General features: G+C 39.2%; 2 protein-coding genes across 2 annotated transcripts; both read left to right on the top strand.

Annotated features, from left to right (window-relative positions):
• Positions 1-4,052: 4,052 nt before the first annotated feature.
• On the top strand, positions 4,053-5,047 carry LOC108327330 (uncharacterized). Its single transcript, XM_017561047.1, has 3 exons — positions 4,053-4,377; positions 4,451-4,530; positions 4,646-5,047. The coding sequence occupies exons 1-3, from the start codon at positions 4,053-4,055 to the stop codon at positions 5,045-5,047; spliced, it is 807 nt and encodes a 268-aa protein (XP_017416536.1).
• A 4,711-nt stretch (positions 5,048-9,758) lies between these two features.
• LOC108327331 (uncharacterized) lies at positions 9,759-10,922 on the top strand. The gene has a single exon (XM_017561048.1). The coding sequence runs from the start codon at positions 9,759-9,761 to the stop codon at positions 10,920-10,922; it is 1,164 nt and encodes a 387-aa protein (XP_017416537.1).
• The last annotated feature ends 5,075 nt before the right edge of the window (positions 10,923-15,997 follow it).

The following is a 15,997-nucleotide window of genomic DNA, read 5'->3' as shown; positions in this document are numbered from 1 at the left end:
TTACAGTGTCACGTAAAATATTCTCTCCCATACAATTTTTTTTTCTTAATAAACTTAAACCATGATAGGAATTCCAAAAAATTATTTTAAACATTAGTTAATTTTTTAAATAAATAAATAATACTTCTTTTTAAATATCTGTCTTTACATACATTTTAGTCATAATTATAATTTTTATTTAATGTATTTTTAATATTCTTATTATTAAAGAATAACTTATATTTAAAGTGTTAATCTTTTCTATGCTATTATATATTTTAGTCATAATTAAAAATTTTATGTAATGTATTTTTAATATAATTATTGTTAAAGAATAACTTATATTTAAAGTATTAATTATTTTGTCTATTCTATTTCTTTCATTCTTAATTTTACCCTTTAAAATTTTCTATTTATTTGATCATTTAATAATTTATTAATGATTAACTTATATTTAAAGTATTGATTTTTTTATACTATTTTTTAATTTTTAATTTTATCATTTAATAATTTTTAGTTATTTTGTCATATAATAAAATTAAATTTAGAAAAAAATATTTTAGTTTTATGTCTTAAAATAATATTATTTTAAAAAAATAATATAGATTTATTAATGATACAAAGTTTTTACACTTATATATATATATATATATATATATATATATATATATATATATATATATATTCATGAAATAATTTTATTTTAAAAAATATTATTAATAAAAATTATATTTATCATTATTATATTTAATGATTATATAAATATTTTTAATTAAAATCAACATGAATAATATATATGTATAACTTCGTAAAAAGTTTTAAATAAAGTTAAGTATCGTTTTAGTTTTTAAAGTTAAACGTGAAATTAGAATTAATTAGGTCCAAAACTTTGATACATTTTGATCTTTCAATTTTTAAATATGAATGGATATAGTCTTTTTAATTTAACGGTGTTAATCTTTTTTACGTGTTAAATAGTCTCTGAGACTTACATTTGAGCTAGAATGTGTGTCAAGCAATGTAAAAAACTTAAATACCAACCTGAACATCACTTTACGCATAAAAACATTTCAATACAGTTGGGTTATAAAAACTATATCAATTCATTTTAAAAGTTTGAAAATCAAATTGTATCAAAGTTTCAGACAATAATGAATTTTGATTTTGTGTTAAAATTTAGGAACTAAAAACATATTTAACTCTTTAAATAATTATATTTGTCACAAACTAAATTAAGATATTATACTTAATAGCTCATTTAAAGGTTTAGTAATAAAAAAATTACACTTCTTAGTATTATAAGTTTTGTTTATATTAACTAAATTAATTTTTTACTCTAATTTCAATTTGTTAAAGCTGGTGACTTTAATAAAACCAAAACAAGAAGTAGAAACTAACAAACTAATTATCTTTAAATATACTACTAATGTATTTATATTGTCATTAGATAAGTCTATGAATATATATATATATATATATATATATATATATATATATATATATATATATATATATATATATATATATATATATATATATATATATATATATATATATTTACTTGTATATTGATTAGGCGAGTCTAATAACAAACCCTAGACAAGATAAAAAAAAATATTTGATAAAAATAAATTATATTTAAAGTATTAAACTTTTTTTTCTATACTATCTTTTTTTTCATTTTTAATTCTATCCTTTTGTGATACACATCAATATACATTAGACGAGTTTGTCAATTTACTAGTTAAACAAGTCTTGTAATACAATTAAATGAATCTACAAATATATTAATTGGACGACTATGTTCATACGCTAATTAAATAATTCTAGCAACAAACATTATATGAGTATGTTTATACACTGATTAGACAAGTTTGTCTATAAACAAATTATATGAGTTTATTAATACACATTAGATGAGTTTTTGCACTCACTAATTAGATGAATCTTTCAATACACATTACATGAGTTTGAATATACACTTATTAGACGAGTCTAACAATATACATTATGCGAGTGTATTTGTATATTAATTAAACAAGTCTAGCAATACATATTAGGTGAGTTTAATGATGTATTGATTAGACAAGTCTATTAATATACATTAGACAAGTCTTTTCTTATACTAGTTAGAAGAATATAGCAAAAAAATTACACTAGATTGTCCATACAATAATTAGATGAGTATAACAAAAAAATTTAAACAAGCCAATTCATACGTTGATTAGACCAGTATAACAAAAGTTATTAGACACGTTTGAGAATACATTGTTTAGATGAGGAAAGCAAAAAACATTAGATGAGATTGTCGATGTATTGATTAAACGAGTCTAACTATATACTATATTTTATTAGACAACTTTATCAATATACATTAGACAAGTTTTTTCACACTCAAATTAGACAATTTTGTTAATAAACATTAGACAAGTATGTTTATTTACAACTTAGATTAATTTTGTAATATACATTAGACAAGTTTGTTCATAATTAATTAGATGAGTATAACAAAAAACATGACATAGGTCTATCAATACACATTAGACGAGTCTGTCCATATACTGATTAGATGAGTATAGCAAAAAAAAATTATATGAATAATTTCATATATGAATTAAATGAGTCTAAGAATATACACTAGACGAATATGTTTATACACTGATAAGACGAGTCTTATAACACATATTAAAATAGTTTGTTCATACATTGATTACACTAGTCTAACAATATACGTTAGACGAGTATATTCATACACATATTAGATAAATTTATTTGTATAGTAAGATACCTGAGCCGAACAGTGAGCGTCCGCATACAATAACGATCGCTCTATCCACTAGGTTATAAAGCGCTAGTATCCGCTTCTAATAATGATCGCTCTATCCACGAAGTTAGAAGCGCTTGTCAACCATATCAAACAAGTCCAACGCACGTTAAAAGTCAAGCCATACTCACTCAACCAGGTCAAACCAGGCTTAGCGCTCAGCCAAGTTAAAAGACGTTGGGCCAATCGGCCCAACATTTAAGTAATTGGACCAATAGTCCAGCAGAAGACGAAATAGTAAAAAATATCTGATTAAAGATATTAATAACGCTGATTACGGGCAACTGACCGGATTTTAAGGTAAATCTGTTTAAGGTAAGTCTGTTTTAGATTTTATTAAGGTTAAATACAGGAAGGGAAGAGGAGGTCAGATACGTTCTATTGAATACTAAAAAATACCTTACTGTGAGAAAAAAAATCATTTCCTTGAGAACTGAGGTTCCATAACCCACACCTAACTTGAGCGTCGGAGTATCTTCGCATGTACCCCCCTTTGTTGGAGTGGACGAGCTGTACAACTTGAAGGAGAGTGAATGTCCTAGAAAGGTGAACAGGTGACATCAATTAAGGAGATGTGAATTTCCAAGATATTTAAAAGCAGCAAAGACACATCAGCAAGGTCCGTGTCTCGGTCCCGAATATTTATACTGAAACATTTTGGTGCCCACCATGGCAAAACAATCTACCATATTTGGAGGGAGGGTATGGTACCACTCCAATGCTTCGTCTTTTAAAAACAAGGAGAAAGCTCGACATATGACTGGGTCACTATCCGTGTAGAATGCCATCGCATCAATGAAGTTTCTGAGGTGGTTATCTAGGTTTGCTGAGCCGTCATATCTTTCTAATGTTGGAGGAGGTTTCTCTAGCATAGCAGTTTTCATGATGGTTTCTGTAAATGGAAGTAGATTGGTGAGCTGAAGGGGTGTGGGTCCCCTTCTCCCCTCACCGCCAGGTTCGGTATGAATAGATCGCCCCCCCCCCCCCCATGACGGCTACCTTCATTATCTCCCTGCCTGTTTGAGGCGGACACTTCAGGTGGAGGTCGTTGCGCTCTTAACGTTGAAATTTCCTCCGCTTGTTTGCGTTGAGTCTCCTGCTGCTCCTGTATGGTTCTTGCCTGCGCCTCTATCTGGGCTTGTAGTTGCCTGATCAAATCTCTGGTGTTGTTTTCTTCCATAGTTCTTGTGGTCACCATTGGGGATCTCCAAATCTCGGCCCCACGGTAGGCGCCAACCGAAGGCAGGAGATGACGCCGGCAGAGCTGGTAAACACTAAACAGGAGAAGGATGAAACCCTAAGAGCGTTCATGCAAAGGTACAACGAGGCTGCAAGACGAGTGAAAGACGCGAATCACACTTTCGTCATTAGCAATTTGCCCTCATGTTTAAAACCAGGATATTTTGCTGAACAACTGTATGCCGAGCCACCAAAATCTATGGAAGAAATGCAGGAAACGATCGCTAAATTTATACGTATCGAGGACCTAAGGAACTCAAGGAGAAAGCAACAACAAGAAGTCCCCACCAACGGGAATAAGAAGGAGGCGAAGCGATCATCTAACGACAACAAAGGTGACATACCTACTTGAAAGGAGTTAGCCTGGACACCCAAGTATGATCACTACACTGCTCTTAACGCACCCAGGGCAAAAGTACTTAAAGAGGCCCTACACACCGAACTCCTCACAGTTCGAAGGAAATCCTCACCAAAGAATGTCGATGGAAGTAAAGCCTGTCGTCTTCACCAAAATCATGGTCATGACACAGAGGACTGCACCATAGTAAGAGATGAGATAGAGAGACTTTTCCGCGTGGGCTACCTCTAAAAATATGTGAAAAGGAAAGCGGCAAGGGCAATAAGCCCCCTAGAAGAGGAACTTCGCGTAGAAGTCCCGAGCCTTCATTGCGGAGAGACGATCAGCATAAACGACGCTCCCGAAGCCGCACTCGAGACCCTGAGCGAGGAAGGTCGGTCCGAGGACGAATTGACACCATATCTGGAGGCTTCGTTGGAGGAGGGGCATCATCCTTTGCTCGCAAGAGACATTTGAGGAACTTAAAAACTGTGCACATGGTAGATCGACAACCTCGATCCATACCAAACATTACTTTCACCAATGCAGATTTCCACGCCCCCGATCTGGATCAGGATGACCCCATGGTCATCACTGCCGAGATAACACGATATGATGTCAGTAAAGTGTTGGTTGATCAGGGCAGTTCGGTCAACATCCTATACTAGGCCACATTCCTTAAAATGGATCTATCCGAAGACTTGATAGCTCAATTCAATGAGCAGATTGTAGGTTTCGCAGGAGAAAGAGTAGATACTCGAGGATATCTCGACTTAAGAAATTGACTCGGGATAGGGAAGGAGGCAAGAGAGCTCAGAATAAGGTTCTTACTAGTAGAGGCAAACACTTCATACAATGCACTACTGGGACGACCTTGCTTGAATGCTTTCGGAGCCATCGTGTCCACTCCTTACTTAGCTATGAAATTCCCGATAGAAAAAGGTAATGTTTGTACAGTACGGGCATATCAACGAACGGCTTGACAATCTTATGTTGCTGGCCTAAAAGTCACACCCTTCGTACCGCCAAGAAAAACTAGGGGGGCGGAAACAATAGTGATCGACCTTGACCCCAAAACAAACGCCTACCATCACATTCAACCTCAGGGCGACGTCAAGCCATTGGTACTGGGAAAGGACGAGTCACAAGCCATGTCCATTGGGGGAAACTTGGAGCCGAGCGATGAACACAATTTGACAGAGATGTTGAAAACCAATGCCGATTTGTTCGCATGGGTAGCTTCCGATATGCCGGGAATCCACCCCGGTGTCATGACGCATAAGTTGTCCATTTTCAAAGAAGCACGCCCTGTCGCTCAGAAGAAGCGGAGATTCGGTGAAGAAAAGAGGGATGCCATACAAGCGGAAGTCACCAAGCTGCTGAAAGCTCAGTTCATCAGAGAGGTAACGTACACTACATGGCTGGCGAACGTTGTCATAGTTAAAAAGTCGAACGGTCAGTGAAGAATGTGTGTTGATTTCACGGATCTCAACAAGGCTTGCCCCAAAGATTCTTACCCTCTTCCAAGCATCGACCGGTTGATGGATGAGGCTTCCGGACATGCAGTGCTAAGTTTCCTTGACGCATATTCGGGATACAACCAGATCCCGATGTATGTACCAGATCAGGAGCGAACAACTTTCATAACCGAACGCGCCAATTACTGTTATGAGGTAATGTCGTTCGGTCTAAAAAATGTAGGTGCCACCTATCGACGTCTTATGGATAAAATTTTCCATCACCAAATTGGAAAATGTGTGGAAGTATACGTGGATGACATGGTCGTTAGGAGTCAGTCGGTAGAACAAAACTTAAAAGATCTGGCGGAAGTTTTCCTTTAGGTACGACGGTACAATATGCGGTTAAACCCGTCAAAGTGCACCTTTGGCGTACCAGCCGAAAAGTTCTTGAGGTTCATGCTAACCTGCAGGGGAATAGAAGCCAATCCGGATAAATGTCGAGTGATGAGTCAATATTTGGTTCACTACATTTAGTCTATTGTACCGGATTTAATCAGGAAATTGTTCTTAATTGTCCAATATTTTCCTGTTTTTCATAATTGTGTTTAATTTAACCAGTAATTTTTATTTTAATTATTTTGAATTATTTTAAGTTAATTATTTGTATTAGGAAATTATTGGAATTACAAATTGGGATATTTTGGAAATTCATTTAGTATGCATTGGAGATGTCTTGATTCATTGGGTCAAAAAAATGCCACGGCCTACACCTCTAATACGTCAAGTGATGATTCATTTTTTTTTTATGGTTTGGAATTTTTTTTACTTTTAGTGATTGAAGCAAATTTGCTAAGGACAAGACGTATGACACATACGGTCAGCACATGGTTTGGGAAACATGTCATGGTGGGGGCTGAAAGCTTCAACATCTTCACGGCCAGGAGCAACCAACCAGCAGCTCATCCGCGTTCCACCATCCAAGCTCCATCTTCATCCGCAACCAACCAGCAGCTGCCGCGCTCCAACAATCCAGCTCCAGCGCCGGCAGTCCACGTTCCAGGTCCAAAGCCAACATGTTGAGAAGGAAGAAGGCTGCAGCTGAAAGGAGTTCACGGCCTAGGAGGAATGGAGAGCTCCTTGCTTACTTTTGGCATATCCAGTAGTGATTAATGGTGGACAAAATATGGAAAGTTGGCTGGAAAAGGAAGGGAAGAAGGTGCTGTCACAGCTGGAACAAAATGCAGCAGTGTAAGGAAATAGCATCCAACTTGGATTCACTGTCTAGCAATTTCCAACCAGTAAACATGGAGAACATCCAGCATGGAAAAAGAAGCAAGCTTTCACATGGGCAACAGCTGCAACGTTCAACAGTAAGGTGCACATGATGTAGTTGGTTACAATAAGCTCCAAGTATCATTGCTAAGGGAGTCCACGGACAAGGTGAAAGGAAGTGTACTTTCATTCTATCAATTCAAAATTGATGTGCATGCATTCGATGAAGGAAGTTCACGTGAAAGTAGAGCCCGAATATTTTTTTTAAGATGTGGAAGACATCATGTCCCACGCACTCATGTTTCAGCAAAATTAGTAGATGGAGCACGGTTTTGGAGGTCATGTCACGCACATGAATAATAAAGGGAAGTTGAGTGTTGTGTGGAAGCACATGTGGAAGACAAAATGGTGATGTCCAGCCCATGAATTCACTAAGTGTTGCTGACCATATTTCTGAGCAACAGTAAAGGCATGGGAGAAATACATTCTTAAATTGTAAAGAAAAGAAAGTGGGTGCCAAAATATTGGAATATTACACGGCCAGAAATTGGGAGTGAGAGAATGCAGCTCCATGATTTTCTAACTTTAGTGAGTGCTGACATGTAAAGCATTGGATGGAAAAGAGGGTCAGCAGAGAGTTTGGTGGTGTGCGGCTGGAAAACAAAAAGGGGAGCTGATTCACAAAAGCAACACTTAAAAAATGCACACGGTCAGGAAGGGAGAAAATAAAGTATTAAATTTGGGAAGTGGATGTGGAGTTCACGGCTGTATGTGCACATTTAACAAACTTAATTGAAAGACATTCACGCTCCACTTAGAAAATAAGACAAGCACATCAGCATCTTGGTCTAGTAAGGGCAGCAGAAAAAGAGAAGCACATGGAAGGAAAGCAAATCTTATGTTCCACCTTTAGTGCAGATTCAATATAGAAGAAAGTAGATGCACAAGTCTGAACTAGTATCTTGGATGGAAGCATAACAACAACACGAAGACCTCACGGTCCACATAAGAGGTGAAGAGTCCACGACAATGAAGAAGTGGTTAAACAGGATTTAGTGAAGATTCACGTTTGTAATAGGAATATGATGGTCCATCATGTTGAGCTCTCAGACAACCACTCCTTGATGGGAAGTGGGAACCACACACATGGAACTCACGGATTCTTTGAAGTAGCTCACGGACATCCATTCTTCACGAGCTCTACACCGTCCAGAAGTAATCACACATGGAGTACGTGATGACAAAATTTCAATCATCTTTTGAAAGTGAAGTGGTGGAACCAGAAACGGAGGGGCCTTACATTTTGTTTTGGATCATCAAAGAGCACACAGATACGGCTCTTACCACAATATAAAAGGAGAGCTTTGGCAGAAGAAACGGTAGTAGGAGTAGGGGTAGGAGGCAGATTCCAGTAGCGTAGGAGTAGTGTAGTTTGAAGTTCATTTTTCCCCCACCCCCCTTGGGGAGGTTTTGGGTTTATTTTCATTTTCCAGTTTGATGATGTACTGAATCTTAATTTCCAGTCTGCGTTTTTCAGTTGATGTTTAATTTTCATTTTCATCTCCGTCAATTATAATTCTGTTTTTGAAGTTTAAATCTTTATTCTCATCACTGCCATTTTCCAATTCACTTCAAATTGTTGTATTTCACATTTCTGCTCAACTCATTTCATCAAGATGTTTCCTATTTTGAAGTTTGATCCTGTCAGTTTTCATTTCCAATTTACAGTTTTCATTTCCAATTTACATTTTCAACTGCAATTTAAGTTTCTCTGTTTATTTTTTACTGCCCAGTGATTTTCGTTTTCCTGTAATGTTTACAAAAGTCAAATTTCGTTTTTACCATTTTCGGAATTTATTGCTTTTAGTTTTTACTGTATTTTGTATTTTTGAGGATTTACTATATTTATGTTTTCTGCACCATTTTAAATTTCGTTTTTACAGTATGTTGATTTTATTTCAGCTTTTAATTTCTGAAAACTGTTTTTAAATTTTGATTTTAATTTAAATTTAAATTTTCTGCAAATAAAAAATAATCAAACCCCCCACTTCGTGTTAAGATCTAAAACTGAACCACACATAAATTGATCCTTGAGAGACGACCTAGGAGTCAAATCCTAGTTATATTGTACTGCATTAATATCTGCAATCAACTTTTGATGGGCCGCGACAGCCTTAATCATCGAGCGATCCTGGAAATGAAGAGCCCAACTAATTTGAAGGAGGTGCAGCGCCTAGTTGGCGAACTAACTTCTTTGTCATGTTTCATCCTGAAATTGGAAGAGCATATCAGACTTATTCTTAAGAATATGAAGAAAGGTATCACTCAACACTGGGACGATCAATGCAAAAAAGCTTTCGTTACAGTCAAGGACATCCTCACCAGTCCTCCGATCATGGCCCGACCGATAACCGGATATGACTTGCAGTTATACATAGCTGCATCCAACAACGCTGTAAGTGCCGCTCTTATCCAAGAGACTCTTGTTTTTAAGTTGGTCTATTTTGTCAGCAGAACTTTACAGGGGGCGGAAGAAAGGTACTCCCAAATAGGAAAGGTGGCTCTAGCTCTACTAACAGCGTTGCTCCGTCTCCGACCGTATTTTTAGAGTCATCAAGTGGTGGTGCGCACAAATCATCCAGTCACTATGATTCTTAGGAAGCCTGACCTGGTAGGTAGGATGGTCTCCTGGTCTGTTGAACTTTCCGAATTCGGCTTACGCTTTGAACCTCGAGGATCTGTCAAAGGCCAACATCTGGCAGACTTTGCAGCTGAGCTAACACCCATACCTGACGACTTAGTGCCACTATGGTATCTTAATGTGGATGGCTCGTCGGACAGAAAGGATGGAGGAGCTGGTATTGTTCTGGAAGGACCGAACGATATTATTATTGAACAAGCCATACTTTTTCGCTTTCAAACCAACAACAATCAAGCAGAATACGAAGCTTTGATTGCCGGTTTAACTCTAGCTAAAGAGTTAGCAATTACTCGATTAGAATGTCGAATGGACTCTCAACTGGTTGTCGGTCATATGAAGGGGACTTTCCAGGTTAAAGATAATCAACTGCTGCGCTATTTCCATAAGGCTATTAGCCTCCTTAAAGATTTTGTCAACGTCAACATTGTCCACGTGCCTAGGGAACAAAATTCCAGAGCAGATCTCCTGTCTAAGTTGACTCACTCAAAAGAAAAAGCGCAATTGTCTTCAATCATCAAGATGACACTTGACAAGCCTGCAGTTGAAACTTTTGCCACTGATGTAGTGACACCCAAAGCCGATTGGCGACGAAGCATACGAGAACTGATGATGAAGCAGGAACAGGGAGAAAATGTTAGTACAACCGACTCTAAACGCATCGCTCATTTTCTGTGTATAGGTGACGATTTGTACAAGCGAGGGTACACCACGCCGCTGTTAAAATGCTTGTCAGCAGAAGAAGCAGATTACGTCCTACTAGAGCTTCATAACGGAATATGTGGTTTGCATTCAAGAAAGCGTACACTCAGGGCACGAATACTGCGAGCACCGTATTACTGGCTAACGATAGACCATCATTGTGAAACGTTCGTTAAGAAGTGTATATCCTGCCAGGCGCACGACAACAATTTCCGAGTCCCTCCCGAAGAGTTGCATGGCATTATCTCGCCATGGTCGTTCGCCCAATGGGGAATGGATATAGTCAGGCCATTACCGATCGGAAAAGCTCAAAGTAAGTTCCTCTTGGTGGCAATCGATTACTTCACAAAGTGGATCGATGCTGAGGCATTAGCGGTCATAAGCGCTCAACGTGTACAGAAGTTTATCTAGCCCTTGATATTTTGATTCGGTGATGGAAACTTGCCAGGCCTTGAACTCGCAGGTTGCAATCTCCAAACAGCAACCCTTGATGGTGTAGCGGAATGAGTGACTATGAATGGTGTTTTGGTGTGTTTTTGAATGTAAGGAGTGTGAGTAGAGACCTCTCAGCTCAGAAAGTCTTCCTACTATGGAAGGAAGCTAGAGGAAAGGGTAGAGAAAGTGAAGAGAAAGAGTGACTCAAGAGCAATAGGGCTGGAAAAAAATTTCTGCAGCATTTCACTAAGCTCAAAAGTGAGAAAAATACAAAAGGGAGACCATCTTATTTATAGGTGAAGAAGGGCCTTAATTTTGAGCTAAATTCCCTCCAAAATTCAAAATACAAAATGAGCTTGAAGGCCAAGTCAGCTGGGTCACGGAAAGCATGCTGGGTCACATGGACAGTGCTGCCAAAACGTGCTTCATGTTGCTCCGCTGGGGTTGGAGTCCCCCTGTCTGAGGGGGCTGGAGCGCACGTGAGCCAGGAAGTCCATTTGGTGCATCTGAGCTGGAGCCCCCCCTGGCTGAGGGCGCTGGAGCGGCCTTGGTGCTGATCCCTTGAAGTGCTTTTCCCAAATTTGATTAGTTGACCATGGCTCTTGCTTTTATTGTATCCTACAAAACAAATATTAGTTTAGACAAGAGAAGAAGGATTTTCATAAGTAACCTTCCATAGAAGTAAAGTGTAAAGTGATCCTTCTTCTTCTTGAATCTTCCTTGCCATGGCTCTAGTAAGAGGTCCAATGTGATTCCTTGATGGTCTTCCATCATTCGGTCTGCCTCAGAAAATCATCACTGATAACGGCCGACAATTCATCGAAAAAAAACTGGAAGATTTCGTTAAGAGCTTGGGAATCAAACATGTCACCAGCTCGGTAAAACACCCTCAAACAAATGGGCAGGTTGAAGCTGTCAACAAAGTTGTACTCATAAAATTAAAAAAGCGGCTCGGTGAAGCTAAAAGCTTATGGGTAGAGGAGCTGCCGGAAGTACTATGGGCGTACAGGTGCACCCCTCACGGATCCACTAGAGAAACTCCATTCAACCTCACATACGAAACGGACACCATGCTTCCAGTAGAAGTTGGAGAGTCGTCGTTAAGGCGAGGCATCCAAAATATGAACCTCAACGCCGAACAGTTGCAGATGAACCTCGACATGCTAACCGAACGTCGAGAGGTTGCCATAATTTGCACGACGACCCAGAAAAGAGTGCTTTCTCGACGCTACAATACCAAGATAAGACCTAGAGCCTTCAACGAAGGCGACCTCGTGTGACGAAAAAGAGGGGAAGCAAGAAAGAATCGAGCTCATGGAAAGGTGGCAAGCATTATAGAGGATTTAACAAATGGAGCCTATCGCCTCGAACTCCTTAATGGACAAGCCATCCTAAATACCTGGAATGCGACACATCTTAAATTAAATTTTATTTTAGTTGAAATTTGTTTTCGCATGTTTAATCCTATTAAACATTGTTTCTCTGTTTACAGTAATAAATTTTTATCCATTTGCCTTCTGTCATATATACTATCTTCAAGATAAGCACAAGTAGGTGGCTTTCAGTCTAAAAGACTCCTAAAACTGTTGAAACATGATTTAATTACTAACACTGCGGATAATCACGCCGTGTATACAAACTACAAGAACGAAGCCTAGAGAACCGTTCATGCTGAGGCACCCAACCAAGGAAACACTCCCACTAGTAGATGTTCGCCCTCGGACACCCAGCTTATCGCGTATAGGGACACACTCCCTCTGGTAGATGGTCGCCCTAGAACACCCAGACGCATTGAATATAGGGATACACTTCCTCTAGTAGATGGTCACCCTAGAACACCCAGAACATCAAACCTAGGGGACCCTCCCCTAGTCTAGGTTACGTTCGCCCAAGAACACCTAGCCCACGCCAACATAAAGGCATCCTACCTACTATGGAACCAAGTGGAGGGTACAAACTCTATCAGGTGGTCACGATCATACCGGAACAATAATAGCATTCTATAGCCGGTAATTATGAAATAGATGCTTTAAACATACAAAATCGACAACACAAAAGTCATTGAAGCAACAAGTAATTATCAAATAGATGCTTTAAACATCAATAACCCAAAAGTCATTGAGGCAACAGGTACCAAGTACCTTAAGTAAATACAAAAGTAGATGGCAAAAGTAAACGGTTCAAAAGCCTACTCTATTCAACATGTACAACATCAACAACGTTGGTAGAAGGAACAACAGGATCCTCCTCCCTAATTTCCCCAGTAATAGGTGTTTCCGCGACAACCTTTTCTTCAGTTTTAACAGGTTCAGATTCCAGAAGAGCACCTTCAAGAATCTCACTCAGGGGTACCAGATGCCCCTAATAGACATCTTTTCTTGGGTCGAAATCGACACCTTCAGTGGATATATTGAGGAGATGAGACGCTTGTCTCAAAGCTTTCTTGAAACCACGGGTATGCCCTAAAACAATAGCCTTACCCATCTCCTCCATTATCTCCTTATCTTCAACGGTCGTCACGAGCAGGACGTTCATCTCTTCCCTCAACGAAATAATAAAACTCTTCAGATCAAAGGCTTCCTTCCTTAGCATTTCCAACTCAGCCGCAAGTTGATCGCGCTCTTTCTTCAGTTCAGTGTCGGTCCTCTGCATATTCCTCATCAGCACACGTGCTTCAGTCAGCAGTTCCTCGGACTGTTTTTGTCTCTGCTCGCACTAGAATGAGAAGCTACAACTTCCTTCAACTGTGTTTGGACTTTTTGCAACTCAGTCCTCCGAACGCCTCTATCCGAAGCGTACGCCAGATGCCAGGTCGCCATAGTCATTCGACACACAAATTCCATGGCAGTATCAGCCATCTGTTGTTCGGTCATGCCTTCGACTACCTTTTTCTCAGATTCGTCCAGATTGAAGGCAATTTTGTGACCAAAATTAAAAGTTGAACTCCACATACCACCTGGAATAGGGCGATCGCTCGGCTCTTGGGAGTCTTTCATTTTCTTTGAACTAGTTGGCATCTCGACTACCCGTTCTCCCTTCCGCTTCCTGACAAACGGACGCTCTTCGACGACCGTCACGTCCGAAGAGGATGGCCGATCGATCTGCGGAGAATCGGTGGCCTTTCCCTTGAAACACCCTTAGCGGCCCTCTGAACATCGCGACCGCTACCCGGCTTGGATTCAGTCATAATCCTAAACTAGTCGCGAACAGGGCCTTTTCTTCCCATGATATCTGCAAATAAGAGACATTATCCACAGATCAATCACGATTCGATGACAACTAAGGACATCAGTAAGAAGAACATACCAAATACCCTTGAGTCAAAACATCATGCTCAAGGCAGTTTATAATCTTCCGGAAAGAAAAGGGGTGTGGTAGCGCAGTCAAAACATTCAAAGCGTCCAATTCGTCAATGGTCATTTTATCTTCCGACCAAAAAGTGAATTTAAGAGGATCTTGAGTCCAGTAAAGGGGGAACCTAGGGTTGTTATCCTCATTAAAAAAGAAGGGGCGACCTAACTCAGTGATCGTCACTCTAAAAAACTTATCCTTAAATCCTCTAAAAGATTGGGAATACAATTCAAAAATGGCATTCCCAGGTTCAAAAATCAAAGAAACCCAACCTCTCCTTGCGACTGGGCGAGCTCTAAAGAAGTGCAAAAACAGAGATGAAGTCAGTTTAATGGCCAAAGTTTGGCACATAGCGGCAAAGGCTTGGATGTACCCCTAGCTATTTGGGTGTAACTGAGTGGGGGCAACGTTTAGGGTTTTCAGCACATCTATTTGAAAAACGCTAAAGGGTAATCTCACATACATATTGTAAGGCAAGAGTAGACGTAAAAAAAATCGTCAGCAGAGTTCTCTTTACCATGAAAAACCCTTTCATTCTCCTGGCAAGCATTCAGTTTTATGCAAGATTTATAACCTAAGGTCCTCAGGATACAACTACTCTCTACCCAATCTTGTAATACAAGTTTGCTATTAAACAGACTATGGAAGTCACTTAAATCACGGGAAGCCCAGTCGTAGCCACTAACATTGGGAGACGATGGAGAGGGGTTTTCCAGATTCTCGATGGCGACATTACCATATAAAAAAGCACTTTCACCACGAAGTATGGTGGTGATTTCATGATGAACTCTGACGGAGGAATCTCCCGGTGCCTCGACGTTGCTACTTCGCCCCCTTTCTTCCATAGATTCTGGAGAGCAATGTAAAACAGGGCAAGGATCCATGGTTACCTGACAAACCGCGAGAGAGAAAGCTAGAGAATTTGGAGAAGAAAGAAGTTGATGCAGAAATGATAAGCGACGGCTGAGTCAATCAGGCTTTTTCAAATATCCTTTCACATTAATGAGGGGAAACTGACATAAAGCGATGTGCACCGTAGGATCAAGATGATCTAACGGCTCTGTTTTTTAGACTTTGCAACTGCCTCAAAAGCGGGAAAACCTAAAGGGTTGTTTGGCAAACGAAGCGTCAAAATGAAACGGTGTGCAGTAGAGACTCCCCACGACGACCATCACTCTGAAGTCCTATAGTCAACCTGCCCATACAAACTGAACGGTTAACTCGGACTTGGGGGGCATTATGTATAGTAAGATACCTAAGCCAAACAGTGAGCATCCGCATACAATAACGATCGCTCTATCCACTGAGTTATAAAGCGCTAGTATCCGCATCTAATAATGATCGCTCTATCCACTAAGCTAGAAGCGCTTGTCAACCATATCAAATAGGTCCAACGCACGTTAAAAGTCAAGCCATACTCACTCAACCAGGTCAAACCAGGCTTTGCGCACAGCCAGGTTAAACGACGTTGGGCCAATCGACCCAACATTTAAGTAATTGAACCAATAGTCCAGCAGAAGACGAAATAGTCAAAAATATCTTATTAAAGATATTAATAACGCTGATTACGGGAAACTGACCAGATTTTAAGGTAAATCTGTTTAAGGTAAGTTTGTTTTAAATTTTATTAAGGTTAAATACAGGAAGGGAAGAGGAGACCAGGTACGTTCTATTGAATACTAAAAAATACCTTACGGTGA

The sequence above is a fragment of the Vigna angularis genome, chromosome 2 (genome assembly GCF_016808095.1).
Source record: "Vigna angularis cultivar LongXiaoDou No.4 chromosome 2, ASM1680809v1, whole genome shotgun sequence".
Classification (NCBI taxonomy): Eukaryota; Viridiplantae; Streptophyta; class Magnoliopsida; order Fabales; family Fabaceae; genus Vigna; species Vigna angularis.
Note: the sequence above shows the minus strand (reverse complement) of the source record. Positions and strands in the feature narration are given on the sequence as shown.